This window comes from Zalophus californianus, chromosome 11 (genome assembly GCF_009762305.2).
Source record: "Zalophus californianus isolate mZalCal1 chromosome 11, mZalCal1.pri.v2, whole genome shotgun sequence".
NCBI classification, from domain to species: domain Eukaryota; kingdom Metazoa; phylum Chordata; class Mammalia; order Carnivora; family Otariidae; genus Zalophus; species Zalophus californianus.
Window position 1 is genome coordinate 101,847,157 of NC_045605.1, and position 19,586 is coordinate 101,866,742.

At 40.9% G+C, this 19,586-nt stretch overlaps 1 protein-coding gene across 1 annotated transcript in view; it reads right to left on the minus strand.

The window, feature by feature from the left end:
- Nucleotides 1–19,586, minus strand: part of PATL1 (PAT1 homolog 1, processing body mRNA decay factor) — a 31,382-nt gene that overhangs the window by 9,823 nt on the left and 1,973 nt on the right. Inside the window, exons 2-14 of the mRNA XM_027579357.2 lie at nucleotides 19,130–19,241; nucleotides 12,032–12,249; nucleotides 11,651–11,731; nucleotides 10,804–10,998; nucleotides 9,768–9,869; nucleotides 9,213–9,302; nucleotides 8,774–8,994; nucleotides 7,442–7,531; nucleotides 4,414–4,591; nucleotides 3,251–3,374; nucleotides 2,712–2,809; nucleotides 1,889–1,948; nucleotides 719–867 (exon numbers count right to left, since the gene is read on the minus strand). Of these exons, the coding sequence (XP_027435158.1) occupies nucleotides 719–867; nucleotides 1,889–1,948; nucleotides 2,712–2,809; nucleotides 3,251–3,374; nucleotides 4,414–4,591; nucleotides 7,442–7,531; nucleotides 8,774–8,994; nucleotides 9,213–9,302; nucleotides 9,768–9,869; nucleotides 10,804–10,998; nucleotides 11,651–11,731; nucleotides 12,032–12,249; nucleotides 19,130–19,241 (1,718 nt within the window). The remainder of the gene's footprint in view (nucleotides 1–718; nucleotides 868–1,888; nucleotides 1,949–2,711; nucleotides 2,810–3,250; nucleotides 3,375–4,413; nucleotides 4,592–7,441; nucleotides 7,532–8,773; nucleotides 8,995–9,212; nucleotides 9,303–9,767; nucleotides 9,870–10,803; nucleotides 10,999–11,650; nucleotides 11,732–12,031; nucleotides 12,250–19,129; nucleotides 19,242–19,586) is intronic.

The following is a 19,586-nucleotide window of genomic DNA, read 5'->3' on the forward strand; positions in this document are numbered from 1 at the left end:
AGAAAGAGACAGACAGTGAGAGAGGGAACACAAGCAGGGGGAGTGGGAGAGGGAGAAGCAGGCTTCCTGCTGAGCAGGGAGCCCAATGTGGGGCTTGATCCCAGGACCCTGGGATCGTGACCTGAGCTGAAGGCAGACGTTTAGTGACTGAGCCACCCAGGCGTCCCAACACTTGGGGTTTATAGAACGTTTACTGTTAGCAAGATCCCGGGTGGGAGAGATGACAGATATAGATAAAAAGACACATTAAGGAGCTTAGTCCTCACTGGAAGACTGGCTGCCATAGCGTATGAGTATTCTATGAAAATCCCAAGAAAGTGTAAATATCTATGCTTTCCCTCTCAGTAGAAAAGACTACATGAAGATTCCAAGGTTGAACATGCTAGAATAAAGCATAAAACAAGTATAATCTATAGGCTGAAACACAGAAACCAAATCATGTTCCCCCCTGTCTCCAGTGCCCAGCGTAGTTCCTAGCAGACAGTGAATAGGTAGGTGTCGAATAAATGAATCCAGAATAAAGAGATTTTCTTCCTGGCTGGGAAGGATTATGAAATGCTTTATATGATGCGGCATTTGAGTTAGGCCGGAAGGATAGACTCTGAGCTTCCTTGGATGGTAAGGATGATATCCCAAAGACAGAAATGTGGAAAGCTCAGGTCAGCCGAGTAAGGAGTCCAGCTGGTCTCACGTGTCCCTCCAAGTGTACAATTCTTACCTCTCTTGTCCAGGCAATTTCCCCCTTAAGTTGTCATACATGCTACAAATTTTGTGCTTTCTTTCATCCGCCAGGGCAGGTCGCTCTTCTTCTAGACTTAGGAGATACCGCCTTTCATAATCCTCCACATCCAGGAGTAAACTATAGGTCTAAGTGAGACACAAAGCAGGCCACAGCAAGCTGGGTCAGGATCAGAGTATTTGATAAACAATTTCACAGTTTAAGACCACCAGGTAAAGACAAAAGAGTGAAAACGAATTGTAGAGTAGGACTGAGAGGAAAAAGGTGCTCTTCTGAATCCAGAAAAACACAGTGAAAAAAAGAATTCGTCCCTGTTTGTTTTTCCTCTTGACCACTAACCCAGGAGATGACAGTGAATGATTACACCCTTTGCAAACTTTCCAGCAGCAAGAATAGCATTGTAACATAAATGATCTGTGTCACTGCTTCAAGTGATGCATTCTATTTATAAACACAGCAATAATTTTACTCCTGGGCACCAGGCACTGTTCTAGGCACTTTGCATGTACTCATTCACCAGACACGCCCACAACCCAGTCAGAAAGAGACTATATTATCATCTCCACTGTTGCAGATAAGACGAGGACAGCACAGAAAGGTTAAGTAGCTTGCCTCAAGTCGCGGACTTAGAAATGGAGAGGATGTCATTTGCAGCCTGGTTCCACACTCCGCACTCTTCCTTGCTATGCCTGTGGCCTTGCTACACAGTATTTACACTTTACAAATCAATCGACTACAGAGTACCAAATTTTTCTTAGCACCCAGCAGAGTGCCTAGCATCCAAGGGGCTATCCAGTAAATACCTGTGAACTGACTTAATTAACTCAATTAATTCACAGGTGGAACAATGTAATTTTTATTCTCGGTTTCTTAGAAAGGTAACCTGCTCCCAAACACTTAGCAGTTAACTGAACAAGCTTGGACAAAGACCCAGGACACTGTAACTGCAGTGTTCTTTCCACGGGGTCATAGGTGAGGCACAGCACATTCTTTTCTAGTGTGCTCTGATATACAACAGGCATGTAGGAAGAATATATTCATTAATTAAAATCACAGAACACTGCTTACTTTTCCACTTCTTGCATACACATACATGTGACAGCAGTTCCTTATTTGCAACTAACTACAGCAACAAATTCTAACACTTACTTTTTCAATGATGACAAGGGTTTTTCGTCTCTTGTCCCGAACCTGCTTTTCTTTTGTCTCCTAAAAATAAGAAAAGACTATTCAGTGTGAATTCTTTGCCTCTGTTAAAAATAATTTTCTAAGTGTGCATATGTAGTTCCATTTGTGACAATATTGTAAAAGAATCTTAACTCTTTGAAAGTTAATAATCTTGGGCACCTGCGTGGCTCAGCTGGTTAAGCGACTGCCTTCGGCTCAGGTCATGATCCTGGAGTCCAGGGATCGAGTCCCGCACCGGGCTCCCTGCTCAGCAGGGAATCTGCTTCTCCCTCTGACCCTCCCCCCTCTCATGCTCTCTCTTTCATTCTCTCTCAAATAAAGAAATAAAATCTTAAAAAAAAAAAGTTAATAATCTAAAACACCACTAACTGGACAAAGGTCATAGAACAGACTGAACTAACCCACACAGACTACTGAACTGAATATTTACAGACAGGCAAAAGGTAGTTATAGAATGCAGTAAAGATGCAGATAATCACTGGAAAATCTTAAAACACATAGAAAAACGGTAATTTTTGAAACTGGAATAAACAACCAATGCTGTTTGCAGCCAATTACCCAGTTTAAAGACTCCTGCCACCCCAGATCTAGCCTGGCTGCCTTGGAGAGGAAGGTGTTAGCACCTCAGCCCACCTGCAGGAAACCAGAACACCAGGACACGCCAGGGGGGAGCTCCGAGTTCGACAACACACAACTCCGTTGTCTCTGATTCCCTCCCACAATGACCCCCAGGCAGCAGTGATGACCCAGAGTTTCTTAAACACACAATTCTGTTGATACTTACATCATCCTCACTCCGCGATGTCACCACAGCATCGATCATTTTTCGGGGGTTATTCACACTAGAGACAGTAAGCTTTCCCAAAGAGCCCTCGAACTGCACTGCAAGGACAAAACATTTCCAACAAATAACTCAGCAACGCAGGCAAGGCAGTTTCAAAGACCTTTATAGTCTCCACCATTTTACAGCCTAACAGTTCAGTATAAAAATCTATGTATCTAATGTGATCTCTTACCCAAATCTATCTTTTCCCATTTTGTGGCTGCAATGATAATAAAAATCTGAAGTATTTCCCCTTTACTATAGGGATACTAGAGATCAGATTTCAAAAAGTTAAGGAATCTCAAGCAATAAAGGATCTAAAAGTCTATCTGCTAAACCACTCATTCCATGGAATAAAGGCAAGCCTCTGCATTTAAGGACAACAGTCCTTACAAATGAGCTTTGAACATCTCTATATCCAGTCATCTATACAGTTCTATTTATCATATTGGCAGCTTGCTGAATTTCTTTTATTGTGGGCCCAGGGATAAGGACCTTACCTGGCTTATAGGCGTGCTCCAGTTTGGCCACCTGAGGGGTAATGAGCTTGGTGCGCTCCTTTTTCGGGCCTTCGCCTTGTACTTCTTCAGCAGCTGACAGTTTCTCCAGTTTTTCAAAGTAATTCTACCACGTGAAGATGATTTCAGTTGCAACACAAGCCCAGAGTATGGCTGCTCTTATCATACATGGTTAGACTGGTGGCAGCAACAACTTGGGACTCTATAAATGTATCGATCTTTAATTTTTTTTAATTTTTTATTGTTATGCTAATCACCATACATTACATCATTAGTTCTTGACGTAGTGTTCCATGATTCATTGTTTGTGCATAACACCCAGTGCTCCACGCAGAATGTGCCCTCTTTAATATCCATCACCAGGCTAACCCATCCCCCCACCCTCCTCCCCTCTAGAACCCTCAGTTTGTTTTTCAGAGTCCATCATCTCTCATGGTTCGTCTCCCCCTCCAGCTTATTCCCCTTCATTCTTCCCCTCCCGCTATCTTCTTTTTCTTTTTTAACATATTTTGCATTATTTGTTTCAGAGGTACAGATCTGTGATTCAACAGTCTTGCATAATTCACAGGGCTCACCACAACACATACCCTCCCCAATGTCCATCACCCAGCCACCCCATCCCTCCCACCCCCCACCACTCCAGCAACCCTCAGTTTGTTTCCCGAGATTAAGAATTCCTCATACCAGTGAGGTCATATGATACATGTCTTTCTCTGATTGACTTATTTCACTCAGCATAACACCCTCTAGTTCCATCCACGTCGTTGCAAATGGCACCGATCTTTAATTTTTGCTAGACTGCCAGATATTTACTTCTCAAAAAATCCCTACAGAAAAGCCCAACCTCAACGGAAATATCTTTAAAGTTAGACTGCCGATATTTTTAACTGAGAGAACCAGATTATTGATGCCAAAGAGATTTCAAAACATTGGCCCAGGAGCCTCTGTGTGTAAGGAATAAAAGGCATGTAGAGAAACCTTCTAGTCAATAGTGAGAGGCTCTCCAACTTCGGAAGAGGACAGAATTTGCTTAGTCAATTCTGACCCAATTGAATACCACCTCAAAAGAAGATTCTGTCAGTATTTAAGTTGACCGATATTTCCCTGAGTGCCTCACCAGAGTAAAGGACTGGATGACTACCTACCTGGTAATAAAAATCGTCCAGGTAGGGATCAGTGCTCTGCAGCTGCATCATCTGGATTTTAGAGACCCAATCCTTCTCTCGCTGCAGCATGAGGTTGGCATAGGGGTCCTTGCGGAGATGGTCCTGACTGCTCCGGTGACTCCCTCTGTCTCCGGCACCATTGAGACTGCGATGCTGACTGAAAACACACACAAACACAGGGGGCACATTCGCTCCATTTCAGGGCACTCGTTAGGCCTTGTACCAATTCAGGAACAAGCCAGGCCAGTTAAAAAAGACTCCACTTTGTTTTTGCTAGCAAAGGAGGGAAAAGAATTGAATCTAAAGGCGGCGTTAGAGAAGAAAGAGCTGTGCAATACACACTGAAAGAAACAAAACTGAGATGTGAGTGCCTCATCACGTGCTGAGCACTGTCACCCACGCACTTCTGTTTAAGCCCCACAATAACCCTAAGAGGTAGGTGGCTTTATATTCTCCACTGAAGACAACAAACTGAGGCCAAAGAGGTGTGAACACAGGCCAATTTGACTCACCGTCTATACACTTTAACTTGCTGAAAAATCACGAAATACTTCAAATATAGAGAAAAGCCCACATTAAACATTCATTTATCCACCACCCAGACTTAGTGGAAAAAAAAATTTTTTTTTATTTACCCCAATTTGCCTCAGAGTTTTAAACAGTAGTATTAAAGCAACATACTGTTGCATTTAGTTAAGGCTCTCTTGCATGTTGTCTGGATCCTGGTTTCCTGCCTCCCTTCTTTCTCAGAGGAACCACTATCCTGAGTTTGTATGCACTCCCCCCTGAAATTTTTTTTTTTTTTTTTTTTTAAAGATTTTATTTGAGAGAGTGCTCCTGCACACATGTGCATGCGGCCGGAGGGGCACAGGGAGAGAGAAGCTCCACACTGAGCACGGAGCCTGATGTGGGGCTTGATCTCACAACTGGGAGACCATGACCTGAGCTGAAACCAAGAGGCAGATGCTTAACCGACTGAGCCTCTCAGGCGCCCCTCCCAGCAATGTTTTTAAGACTCATGACTCACGTATCCATCTTTAAATATTATACAGTATTATTCTGTGTGCCTTTAACTTTTACATAAATGGTACCACAGATGTAAGTCTGCTCCTTGCTTCTTACTCAATGTTGTGCTTTTCACATTTATCTGTGTTGATAGCATACCCAAGTATATACCCAAAAGAACTGCTGGCATGTGGTGTATCCACATTTTCAACCTTATTATTTACTGCCAAATTCTCTCACAAGAGGCTGAGAGAGGCTGAGGCTAACCGATATTCTTGCCAATGACGACAGTGTTGAGACATTTCAAATTTTACTTGTCTGATGATGTAAAATGGTTATCTAATCTTAATCTGTATTTTCCTGACTATAAGCAAGCTTGAAATCTTTTTTTTTTTTTGAGTTTTAGATGTACAATATAATGGTTCAATGGTTTTAATTACTGTACTCTTAATCCCCATCACCTATTTCACCCATCCCCCACTCTCCTCCCCTCTGGTCACCATCTGTTTGTTTTCTATAGTTCAGAGTTTTTGTCTCTTTTTCCTTTGTTCTTTTGTTTTGTTTCTTAAATTCCACATATGAGCAAAGTCTTATCAGCTTTACTGAGGTATAACTGACATACAAAGAACTATGCATATTTAATGTGTACAATTTTAGACGTTTGGACATGCAAATACTTGTTACACCATTACCACACATAAGATAATAGATATATTCAACACTCACTAGAGTTTCTGTATCTCCCATTGATTTTTTTGGTGGCAATAACACTTTACATGAATGAGAACCATCCTCTTTATAAATTCTCAAATACATAAAACCATATTGTTAACTTCAGGCACTAGAAGTTCCATATTTTAACACAGTCAAATATATTAATCTTTTCCTTTATGGTTTGCACTTTTTGTCTTATTTTAAGAGCCTATATTTTTCCCCCTCCGAAAAATATTCTAGAGCTTCTTCGAAAGTAAGAAGGAATTACACACATAGAACCATAAAATTGAAGGTTAAAGAAACCTCAAAGTTATGTTTAATTTTCTTATTTTCTGTATATGAATGATTATAGAACGCCAACCCCATGAAGGCAGGACTTTGACATATTCTTCTTTCAGTCCCCAAAACCTACCACAGTGCCTGATATACAGCCAGGGCTGCACATATAAATACCTATTTATATTTGTTGAAAAAAGATTAGATTACAGGCAAAAACAGAGTGGCTGTTGGCTGTATATTAAGACTGAAACATAAGACTAGCCATTATATTTCAAAGTTACCTCTGAGCTGAGATCATAAACAAAGGTAGTTAAGAGTATGGTTAAGAACTTGGTAAGGAGTATAAAATGACTTAAAAAAAAATCAGACCTAAATTATATTTCTGATGTATGACAAACAGATTTATAGAATCTTAGAAATTAGTTGATAAAAATCTTGTCATTTAAATCTAGTGTATCAGGTCACCTGGGTGGCTTAGCTGGTTAAGTGTCTGACTCTGGATTTCGGTGCAAGTCACGATCTCAGGGTTGTGAGATTAAGCCCCATGTCGGGCTCTGTCCTGTGGAGGCTGCTTAAGATTCTCTCCCCTCCCCCACATCCCACTCTCTCTCAAAAAATGAAAAAAAAATTAAAAGCTAGTGCATCAAAAACATAAAATGACAGCATATATGATCTTCTTTACCAATAGCAAACTTAATACTAATTAAATTTACTTAAAAAGTAAACTAAATTAGTAGCACCTTGTTACACTGTCAAAATTAAAAGTTGAATTAAGAAACCACCAAGGAGCTGGATGAGTACTTACTTTTATTTTTTTTAAAGATTTTATTTCTTTGACAGAGAGAGCAACAGCAAGGGAACACAAGCAGGGGGAGTGGGAGAAGGAGAAGCAGGCCTCCCACGGAGCAGGGAGCCCGATGTGGGGCTCGATCCCAGGACCCTGGGATCATGACCTGAGCTGAAGGCAGACACTTAACAACTGAGCCACCCAGGTGCCCCGAGTACTTACTTTCTGTTCTGTTGCTGTCTCTGATGCAAGAGCCGACGATGCTGTGGATGGAGGTGAGTTGTGTCTGGTCTAAACATTGGAGCCTGAGATCTGAGAAAAAAGGGAAAGATTTTTAATTCTGTTCTGTGATCTGAAGTTTTAGAGAATGTTGTCAGTATAGGATAACTTCACACAAGTGCACTCAAAGGAATGTTCAAGTCTATTCTCAGATCATCTTTCAGAAGGAAAAGACTGTTACATTTCTACATGTCCTCTACAAAGACTAATTAATTCTCAACTCCTAAGAAGAGGATCATAAAATTTGAGTGAATTAGCAGTGAAGCAGAACTATTTTCTTCTTCCTCCTAACTGTAAACAGAAGTCTCTTAAAAGATTTAATGTAGTTAAGTTTTAAGATTTAAGATTTAATGTAGTTTAGTTTCAACTATTTGGGAATCACATTGAAAATGTATGTGTGATGGTCAATTTATGTCAACTTGGCCATTGGCTATGGTGCCCAGTTGTTTGGTCAAACACTAGTCTAGATGTTGCTGTGAAGGTATTTTGTAGATGTCATTAAGAAAAAAGAGGACCTTTGAAAATGTGGGTGGTTTTCACCCAACCAGTGCGAGGCAGTAAGAACAAAAACAGGTATTTCCCAGACAAGAAGGAATTCTGCCTCAAGCCTAAACACAGACGTGCTGCCTGAGTTTCTAACCTGCCAGCCTGCCCTACAAATTTGACTCAAGACTGCAAATCCAACTCTTATCTGAATTTCCACTTTGTTGGCCTGCTTTATTCATTCCTTAAATCTTTTCGTTAAAGTTTTATGTATGTGCATATATACATATGTGTGTGTACACATATATTTCATTGGTTCTGTCTCTCTGAGGAATCCTGATACGATATAACATGTAATAAAATACAATTTCACTAGAAGCAGGAACCCGAACCCATTATAAAACCAGATGAGAAGTGCGCAACTTAGCTAGCACCGAGATGAGCTGACTACTTAGCATCTACATCTCTGGTCCTTAGCATATGGTAATTTTTGTTAAATGATAAGCACTTTGTGCACCTGTGTGTTTGTAAAATGGATATAAAGTGAGACCTAAGAAATGTCAGAAGAAATAAAAGATGTAATTAACTAGCAATATGCAAATTACACAGGAAGCACGTGACTTTAGTGAAATGTTAATTCATAAGAATGCCTGAAGACTGTCAAAACATTTTTGTGTTTGATGAGTAGATGATCGAGTAACATTTCAAAACACACCCCTTGCAGACATGGAGGCCTCACTGACAAAGAGCCTTGGGCGACTGATGGGTCAACAGTGGCATTAGTTTGCACACCTTAGGTTTTGCAGGTGCGGCCCTGGGCCAGGGGAGTGCTGGGGCGGAGGCGGCGGAGCGGCAGGGGGCGCAGCACTAAAGAAGGCACGGAAGCCAGGTGCTGGGGGAAGCACCTGCCCTACTCGCCCTTGCAGCAACTTGGGATTCATGGCAGCAAGCGGACTACCAACAAATCCAGGGACCCGTGCAAACTGGCTGGGAGACATCCGTCCAGGTGGTAGCTAGAAAGAGGGACAAGATCTCAGATTTAGTGAATCAGCAAGGCCTCTCGCTTTTATCCACAGAAAAGTGAATACTGTTTCCATCAGTAACTTTGTTTGAAAAAGTGAAGGAAAAAATAAGAGGCAGTAGAGCCTGATTAACAGCAAAGAGAGATGTCACCTATGAATGTCAGGAAAGTAAGAGAGCTCTTCATGCATTCGGCTCATCACAGGCTTACCTGTGCTCCTCCAAGAAGCTGTGCTCTCTGGAGGGGGCTGAGAACAGGAGGAACACTAGGAGGGAAAGGGTGACCGAGTAGGGAAGAATTCTAAGAAAAAAAAAAAAAAGACAAAAAATTATATACAATCTGTGAAATAGGTAAATCGATATAATAAAGGAATTTAGTAGGAATGCAGAATAAACTTGGATATAAAAATGCCCAAACTGTATCGTCAAGCTGTCTATGAAAGTAATATGAAAAAGAGCAATGCTATAAATCAGGAAGCACTATGATCATGTAACCTGAAGAAGGAGGCGGTAGGATGAGGGAATGAAATAGCAGGAAACCAGATGACCATGCTGGGTGTGAATTTTTAAAGATTAAAAAAAAAAACAACTCAGGTATGAAACAACTGAACATGATGAACGATGCCTTCTGACCTGGGGACCCTAAGATCCAGAAATTCAAGTATGGAGACTATAAAAAGCACAACTAATTTAGGAGATGTCTATATACTAGTAGCGATCAGGAACCATATGCTGCACGTTTTCATTAGGTTGTGAAGGGACGTACCGGGACACTGCAGAGCTGGTTCGGAGATACTCTGTCACCATAGGGAGCAGGATAACGTGGTGGCATCGGGGGTCGGACATGAACAGGCTTCGGACACAGGATCTATCAGGACAAATATATACACAACTACACTCAATGAAGTCAGTTTTTCCTCCACCTACACTCCCTCCCCTCAAGTACTGGTAGAGACACAGAACTCAATGCAAAGCCCTACTTCTAAGCAAATTGCTACGGCTATGGGTTCACAAAAGAACCTTTGGTCACTTCTCGTAAACACCAAGCACCGTGCCACTTGTAACTGAGGAAGATTTAGCTAATTCTCCAGTTATCCCCACCCTTCCATGCTATCTGAGGGAGGTACCAACAGATATTCTGATTTGCAAATTCTCTGCAAGAGGATATTATTTTGGTAGCAGTGAGGGAGAAGGAATGATAAGAAAGCTGGAGGATTAACTAAGTCCTATTCTGAAGCCCCTGTGATATGGCCGCCATGCTCAGCTCCTTTGTGATACATTGTGACTCCACCATTTCATAGAATACTGAGCCTAACTAGGCCATACCAACACCACCCTCCCCCCATACCTTCCAAATTGGCCTTCCTTTTCAGCTGCTGGTTTCAGGTGGAGGAAAGTCTATGGAACAGGACTGCACAGGCTCTAGGGAAAGCAGGGATATCTTAAAGGTAAAAAGGGATGTGGACAATGCTGTGTGTCCCCACTCCCCCCGGCTGTCAGTTACCTCTCTGCCAATGTTGTGGGCAGCCAGCAAAACACTTGGAAAAGGATATATACACTACATGTGGCTAACTACCCTTTTTCTCACCCAATTAAAAGGCAGCAGCAACAGGAGCAGCACCAGCAAAGGCTTTAGGGAATGTGTCTCTTATTTGTACTACCTTCTCCTCTAATTGGCTATTTCTCTTTCTCATCTAATGCCTACCCCAAACTTCCACCCTCCTCCCAGCATTGCCAACTTCCCAAATAGTTTTGCCCAGATTCCCAATATCCTGGGCTGAGTGCCTGTTAATGAGAGGTACCTGTTGGTTGAAGCTGGGTACAGCCATCTGCTTAGGTGGGGTGCCTATGGGGACGGCTCTAACAGGAGGACTCCCAATGATAGGTGAAGTTGACCGCCGTGGTAATGCGCGCTCAGAAAGGTCTCGATCATCTTCTGGACCCTGTGGGGGCCTCTGAGGCAGGGCATATTCTAATACAGACACCGTAGGCATTTCCTAATTGAGGAAATAGTTAAAAAAAAAAAAAAAAAAGAGAGAGAGAGAGAAAATTAGCCCACAGCCACCTTAAAATGTTTTAATAATCTGTACAGATTCCAAAATCATCTTGAGAGATTATTTTAAAATTTTAATTTTATTTCACATCCAGTAACATTCCCTCTCTTTGGTGTACAGTCCTCTGAATTTTGATAAACACACAGATTCATGGATCTACTGCCACGATCAAGAACAGAGCAGTTTGGTTACTCCCCAAACTCGTATTGTAGTGTCCCTTAGCAGTCACGCCCTCCCACCACCTCCAACCATTGGTAGATACTGATCTGGTCTCCATTCCTATGGTTTCGCCTAGAAATGACTTAAGAAATTTGAATTATAAGCTAACAAATTTGAATTCTAATGGCTCCGTTTCAACCTTTCAAAATAAAGCACAGTCAAGTGAGCATTGCCTGGAGGCTGAGCAAGTGTACAGTCAACCATTGCTGATGTTTGTACATCTCTGTACAAACCACGTACAGCTATGAGCAGGAGGTTAAGTGATCAACACAGTAACAGCAAATGACATACATCTCCACGTTGTTTCAGTAAGGAAAGGATCAAGACAGGAGTTTTTGGATACTAGGAATTTGTATAAAGAGAAAATGTTTAATACCTGAGCAAGCAGTGGCCCTCGGATTCGTCTCAGAACTTCAGATCCATCCCAGATGCTGGAATTGAGACTTCCTGGTTGGGGCTAACAAAACAGGAAAACACATACACAAAGTCTGGAACAGTGAGAGCTTTCTGGACGATTTACCTGCTTTCGGTGAACAAGGCTCCGAAAGAGTCTCAACTGCTTGAGAAGACGAAATTATAGTGTTCCAGAATATATATTATTCCCCACCTTCAACTGCTGTGATCAGGAATTATATTAACAGTTTTCTATGGTATATGCAAGTTTCTCAGGGTAGCAGATGAAACAAAATGGCACAGCTCAATACTTCACCTTAATTACTAGTCTGCGATAGTTCTCAAATCAGAGTAACTTACTCACTTGCAGAACTGGCCTGGTCTGCACTGCCCTCATGATAGCTGGATCTTCTAGCTCATTTTCAATCACCATCTTACTGAGCCTTTCTGCCAGATTCTCCTCATGGTCACCCAACAAGTCCATCTCATCCCTTTCTCCATTGCCTGTTTGTTCATTAACTGCCACTGGCAGCTTCTCTTCCAATTCAGCCAGGCGCTCATGTGCTTCCTGCCAATCATCATCTGTAAGGAAATCATAAGAAATATAGTTCATACTGAGACTAGAAGTTTTATGAAATTCTTTTGTTAACCAAATGAATGATTCTAACTTTAGAAGATAGTAAATTTCCACTTAGAGACATGAAATAAGATTTAAACTAAGGGGCATAGGAAAGTGGGCTTTTCACTATTAAGGACTAATAACATCACACCAGGAATATAACTCAAGCACTTAGAGTGATAGAGCTTAATACGTTATCAGTGGTATCCAAACTGTATTCTGAAAACAATTTCTAAACTGGTGATAGGTATGTACACAACAACCTGTTGGTTTTGAGATACTTTTTTTTTTGAGGATTTTATTTATTTGTGAGAGAGAGAAAGAGAGTGTGTGCGAGCGCACAAGCAGGGGGAGCGGCAGGCAGAGGAAGCAGGCTCCCCACTGAGCAAGGAGCCTGATGAGGGACTCAATCCCAGGATCCTGGGATCATGACCTGAGCCGAAGGCAGACGCTTAACTGATGAGTCACCCAGGCATCCCTGATTTTGAGAGTCTATGACATATCAGGCAAAAAAGTTAAAACTCACTGCATTAGCATACACGTTCTTTTAGATTATACCTCCATCTTCTTTACAAGCTCTCAAATCCATTTCATTCATTCAATTAATATGTGTTGAGCACCTATTATGTGTTAATGTTTTAGGGACATGGGATAGATCAGTGTACAAAAGACATAAAGATCCCTGGCCTCTTGCAACTTTCCTTCAAGCAGGGAAGAGACGGATAATAGACAATAAATGTAACAAATAAATAAATTAGATACTCTATCAGGAAATGAAATGCTATAGGCATATGGAGGAAAAGCAGGTTGAAAACTTTAAATGGGATGGGTCAGAGGTACACCTCATCGTGAGGGTGACATCTGAGCAAAGATTCAAGGGTAAGATAGTTAGCCATGTGGATTATCTGGGAGAAAAGTGTTCCACACAGAGTGACAGTCTGTAGAAAGGACTTAAAGATGAGTGATGATTTTGAGAGACAGCAAGGACTGCGTCTGGATTGGAATGATCAAGGAGGAAGAGCAGGAAAAAAATGAGGCCAAGTAGGTAGTAGGAAGGAGCTCCTTCTGGGTCTTTTGGGTCACTCTGACTGAAATGGGGGGCCACTGGAGGTTTTGATATGGCTTGACTTTTTGAAAGAAACAGTCTGGCTGCTTTATTGAGAACAGATTCGGGATGTGGGCGGTGAGCGGGGAAAGGAGCAGAAACACTGGAAGCATGGAGGCCTGCCAGGTGGCTACTGTAGCAACGCCGGGGCAAAGGTGATGGTGACCTGGACCTGTGTCTGGTCCTCTTCCATGTTAACAACACTCTGGCTATCCCTGTACACTCCTATACAGTCTGTAGCACTGGCACTCGCTTGTTTTCTCACTTTGTATGCCAATGCAGCTTTATTTTTGAGTCCTGCTACAGCATAGGTAAAAATCTTCACAACCCTCCATCAGCTTCTCTAGAACTAGACCTTATTTCCATCACTCTGTCATTCCAGTGCTCCTTCATCTCACCGCTCCATTCTGCTTCCACTGGAAAAGCTCTACGCACTATTTTGCTCCTTTTGGCATTCAAATTCAGATATCTTTCCCTCCTCATGGAAGCTTTCCCTAAATAATCTTTTCATTTTAATGCCATCTTCACCTCATCTAAACATGCAAGACTTTCAAATTCACAAAAACCCCATGAGACTACCAAATGTATAATTTGGTATGATGAGAACCACTGTCTAGTCTTTGGGCACTGCGGTATATTTGAATGTACTATTTGTGGTAAAGAAAAAAACTCACTTTAGATGAAAATTACAGTATTAATTTATCAGTTATCTGGAAAAATATTCTTAAAGATTAGTGTTATTAAAAATCAATTGTACTGGGTGTTATATGCAACTAATGAATCACTGAACACTACATCAAAAACTAATGATGTACTATATGTCAGCTAGTTGAATTTAAATTAAAAAAATAAATAAATCGTGACATTAACATTTGTGTCATCTTTGCTAAGGAAGAGTAAGCTGAGCACGTTTTTACAGGACAGATTGTTTGTTGCAATTTTACTAACTCAGTGATGCCAAAAAAAATGGGGACTCTATAATCCTGAATGAGGGGATTTTTTTTTTTACATTTATTTCCCCAATTTAAGAAGTTAATTTGTTAGTGGTTTGCTCTAAGGCAGAAGAGTTCTTAAACTTGCATTGTCTTCATTCACCACGTCCCATACTCATGCTTACTAAGTTTATCAGATCCTACCAAAAATGAATAGTTTGTCCTTAATTTAAAAACACTGGTTAAATAGCCATATTCTGTGAGAATGGCTCTGTTTCAAAAATGTAAGCAAAGGATTCTATGCCACAGAATCCCATCATTACCATTTTAGGTTTTCCTTGCTCTTGTGAAAACTCATGTGAAGCAATATGCCAAGAGATCACACGTCCTTACTATTAGAGGATATTTCATTTGTATCTTTCTCAAATGACCTAAAAATAAAGTTACTTAGATATGCCAACGCTTGACCTCAGTCCACAATGGTCAGAATGATAAAGGGTAGGCAAAGGAATACCAGAGAAATGAAGAAAAAGAAGTATTTGTTTTCCTTCAACTAATTAATCTATACCCTGATGTGACAGGTTACTGAATCCACCCACACACACACCACCAGCTGCTGTCTATCTCAGGAATATTTCTGAATACACACAACATGAAAAGGAAGTACAGGTGATTTAATTTTAAGGCAACCTAACTCCCTAAAGATTATAGCAGCTATCAATAAAAGGGAAGTGGAAAGAATGGGGAGCCCTTCCAAGCAGAGGCAAGAGATCCCAGAGATTCCTCAAGGACTGTTTTGAGGACTGATTCCTCAAGGTAGTTTACCCTGATTGTATTTATAGTTACTTCACCTCTCTCATACTTTCCTTCCACATTTGTTAAAATGAAGATAGTAATAGTACCTACCTCACTGGGTTCTTGTGAGGATTAATAATAAATATAAAACATTTAGAATGGTGCCCGGCAGATAATAAGCACTCTGTAAGTGTAAACTTTTATTTTTAGAGAATGAGTTGAGATTACCGTGGCCATTTACTGCTCTAAGATGTAAACATTTTTCCATGGAGAAGACACGGACTAGTTTCTTTTTTGTTTTTTTTTAAAGATTTTATTTATTTATTTCAGAGAGAATGAGAGAGAGAGAGCACATGAGAGTGGGGAGGGTCAGAGAGAGAAGCAGACTCCCTGCTGAGCAGGGAGCCCGACGCAGGACTCGATCCTGGGACTCCAGGATCATGACCTGAGCCAAAGGCAGTCGCTTAACCAACTGAGCCACCCAGGCACCCAAGGACAATTTTTAAAAAATTTTTTATTGTTATGTTAATCACCATACATTACATCATTAGTTTTTGATGTAGTGTTCCATGATTCAACGTTTGTGTATAACATCCAGTGCTCCACGCAGAGCGTGCCCTCTTTAATACCCATCACCAGGCTAACCCATCCCCCCACCCCCCTCCCCTCTAGAACCCTCAGTTTGTTTTTCAGAGTCCATCGTCTCTCATGGTTCGTCTCCCCCTCCGATTTCCCCCCTTCATTCTTCCCCTCCTTTCTTTTTTTTTTCTTAACATATATTGCATTATTTGTTTCAGAGGTACAGATCTGTGATTCAACAGTCTTGCACAATTCACAGCACTCGCCATAGCACACACCCTCCCCAATGTCTATCACCCAGTCACCCCATTCCTCCCACCCCCCACCACTCCAGCAACCCTCAGTTTGTTTCCTGAGATTAAGAATTCCTCATATCAGTGAGGTCATATGATACATGTCTTTCTCTGATTGACTTATTTCACTCAGCGTTAACACCCTCCAGTTCCATCCACGCCAAGGACTAGTTTCTTAAGGAAAGATTGACATCAGAGCATTAGTAGCCAGTGACTTAAAATAACTACTAACAAGTATCATTCAAAACACCCACTCTTTGAGTTAAAAACTATCAAACCATAACATATGTCAAAGGTCTGACATTTTACCTCCTGGTTTAAATTCTTTACACCAGGGGCGCCTGGGTGGCTCAGTTGGTTAAGCGACTGCCTTCGGCTCAGGTCATGATCCTGGAGTCCCAGGATCGAGTCCCGCACCGGGCTCCCTGCTCGGCGGGGAGTCTCTCTCAAATAAATAAATCTTTTGAGAGAGAGAGAATGAGAGAGAGAGAGCACATCAGAGGGGATAGGGTCAGAGGGAGAAGCAGACTCCCCGCCGAGCAGGGAGCCCGGTGCGGGACTCGATCCTGGGACTCCAGGATCATGACCTGAGCCGAAGGCAGTCGCTTAACCAACTGAGCCACCCAGGCGCCCTCAAATAAATAAATCTTTAAAAAAAAAAAAATAAATTCTTTACACCAGCTGTCTATCTACCTGTATGGTGCATTAAAGAAATCACAGGCTTACCAATTTTTTTTTAGTAAATAAATATGTACAATATTTATATCCAGATATTATGAAGAATTGTTTTTTTTTAAAAAGATTTTACTTATTTGAGAGAGCGAGCGAGCTCACGCACATGCACAAGTGCATGAGAGCATGAGTGCGGGGGGGGGGGTGTGGGTGCGGAGTTGGGGGAGGGTAGAGGAAGAGGGACAAGCAGACCAAGCAGACTCTCCACTGAGCAGGGAGCCAGCCATGGGACTTGGTTCCAGGACCCGGAGATCACGACCTGTGCCGGAGTCAGACACTCAACCGACTGAGCCACCCAGGCGCCCCTGAAGAATTAAGATTTTAACTTTAGGGGCACTTGGGTGGCTCAGTCAGTTAAGTGTCCAACTCTTGATTTTGGCTCAGGGTCCTGAGAGCGAGCCCCGCACTGGGCTCCGCACTCTCTCTCTCCCTTTACCCGCCCCACTCATGTGCATACGCTCACTCTCTCTCTCTCTCCCCCTAAGAAAGATTTTAACTTTATAATTCATATATAAGGATTCATATTTGGAAATTTTTTCTCCATTATAAACTTTGTTGACCAAGAAAAGTCTTCCTTAATCACTTACACCCTAGGGTACAAAGTGGGCTAACCATATGCTACTTCACTGCCTTTACTTTTTACTACCTGTTCTTGTACCGTGTAACCCTAGGGGCTTTTTCAATGTGTGTGAACTTTTCTTTTTCCCACCATATCGCATACGGTTTTGTACACTCTAATGTCCTTTTAAGGCAATATTTTCCCCAACTTGTGAGGAACACAGAAGCAGAAAAAGATTGTCCATAGCATGTTGGAAGTCAATGAGAAGAGATGAGACTATTTCTCTTCTGTCCAGGTTCAAAACTGAGGACATCTTAGTATGCCATCTCATTTTAATATAGTATCTATAGATCAATTCCATCAACTTTATTTAATCCTGAGGAATGTGCTAAAAAAATAATATTCAGTATTATTCAAATAATATTCAGATTCCTTTTAAAAGAAAAGGAGTTCTAGAAACAAGCAATGTTTGTAACTTCTATTGTATCCTATAGGTTATTACTAAACTAACTTCCAAAAACAATTTGCAATTCGCATCAGTTCCTTGCATTTGCAATTCTATTCTACATCTCTTTCCCAGTGATCTCCACGGAGAGAGAACAGCATCTTAGATCATGTCATCCTCTTGGAGGCTCTCATCTCCTAAACTATGGCTATGATCCAAAAGGTCTTTGGTTTCCTTCTGTAGTCAGTCTCGCTTCTACCTTAAGTGCTTCTCTTGCTGCTCCTGAATAGTGGCAGTTTTAATCTCTACTGAATTTTGTAAACCTTGACTAACAATACTATGCTTTATCATTTTTTCCAGTTAATTCAGCTCAGTCTAAGTTTTAATAAATTCAAGCTATTCACATCATTGCAAAATGAGTAACCATTATCACACCTTTAAGACCTTTTATTTGCTTTTGATATTCAACATCTTAAGATCAGTCACTATTGTGAAATTTCCTCTTGCTACTTAACTTTGAATATTTGCTGCATAGACAGAAATGCTGATTCCAAAGAAATCACATATATTTACACATTCCAACAGAAACAGTTATTGCCACTTTTCAACACCAATGGTTAAAGCAAAAATATTTGCATTAACTCTTACCTACTTTTTTTGAAAATACATTTTATTAGTATATTTGCTCTAGGAGGTCTAATTCTCCAACTTTATCATATAAAATTGTTGCCTAAGTTTCCCATTTTAGAGTACTATAACTCTGAGCCATGTTAAGTTTAGTCTGGCTCTTTAATTTTTTTACCCTTTAAAAACTCCTAAAATATTTATCTACATCTTGGGATGGGAAAATTTCATCTGTGCACAACACTTTTCTAACTTAAGAAGACTTCCTATACCACAATTCTTAGAATAAAATTCTTTTTATTTTATTGATGATACTATGTAAGGCAACAGTGGGGTCATGCAATACACCAATGGTTAACTGAGTTTTAAAACATACACACCCAAGTCCAAGTTTTCTTTTAGTCTACTAGTTTTCCAAAAGTTACATGTTCCACAAATAAAAATTTCCTTCTTCTAGGATTATTTTAAAATCTTTATAAGATGTCTACTTGTCTAACCATTTGCATGCCTTATAGCATCAACCTAGAGCCATAGATAATATAGCTGGAAGGCACAGGGCTCAGAGAACATCTGGTTTTATATATAAATGAGGCAAAAAAGGGGCCCAGGGGATTGAGATAGATGCTTCCAGTGAAGACTGAACTATTCTGAGACCAAGAATAGAATAGTTTGCTCAATTTGTGAATGTAGTTACTCCTACTAAGACAAAGCGCTTACAAAAAAGAAGATTTGAAGAGCAAGAGACCAAGATGACATTATAAGAGAAAGATGTCACTTACCAACGGCACCTGACCCAAATGTATCATCATTGAATTGATCAATCTCTTCATCTTCTTCTCCCAAGCCCTGAAATGCATCTTCATCTTCATCCAGAGGACAATCCTCTAAAGACTAAAAAAAGAGAAAAGAGATTAGCTATTCATGAAGTTCACACCTTCATTTAAAAAATGTTCATTTTATCTTCCCAATCATCAGAATAGCTTATGACCTCTTATAAAGACAGCATTTTTTCTACCCCCAATTTCACTGACATTGGAAAATGGCAGTATCTTCTTTCAGTTTCTTTTCCCAAACACTCCATTTCTCTATCAAGAATCTAATAACAGTATTTTTCTTTTTTTTTTTTTTTAAGATTCTATTTATTTGACAGAAGAGAGACACAGCAAGAGAGGGAACACAAGCAGGGGGAGTGGGAGAGGGAGAAGCAGGCTTCCCATGGAGCAGGGAGCCTGATGC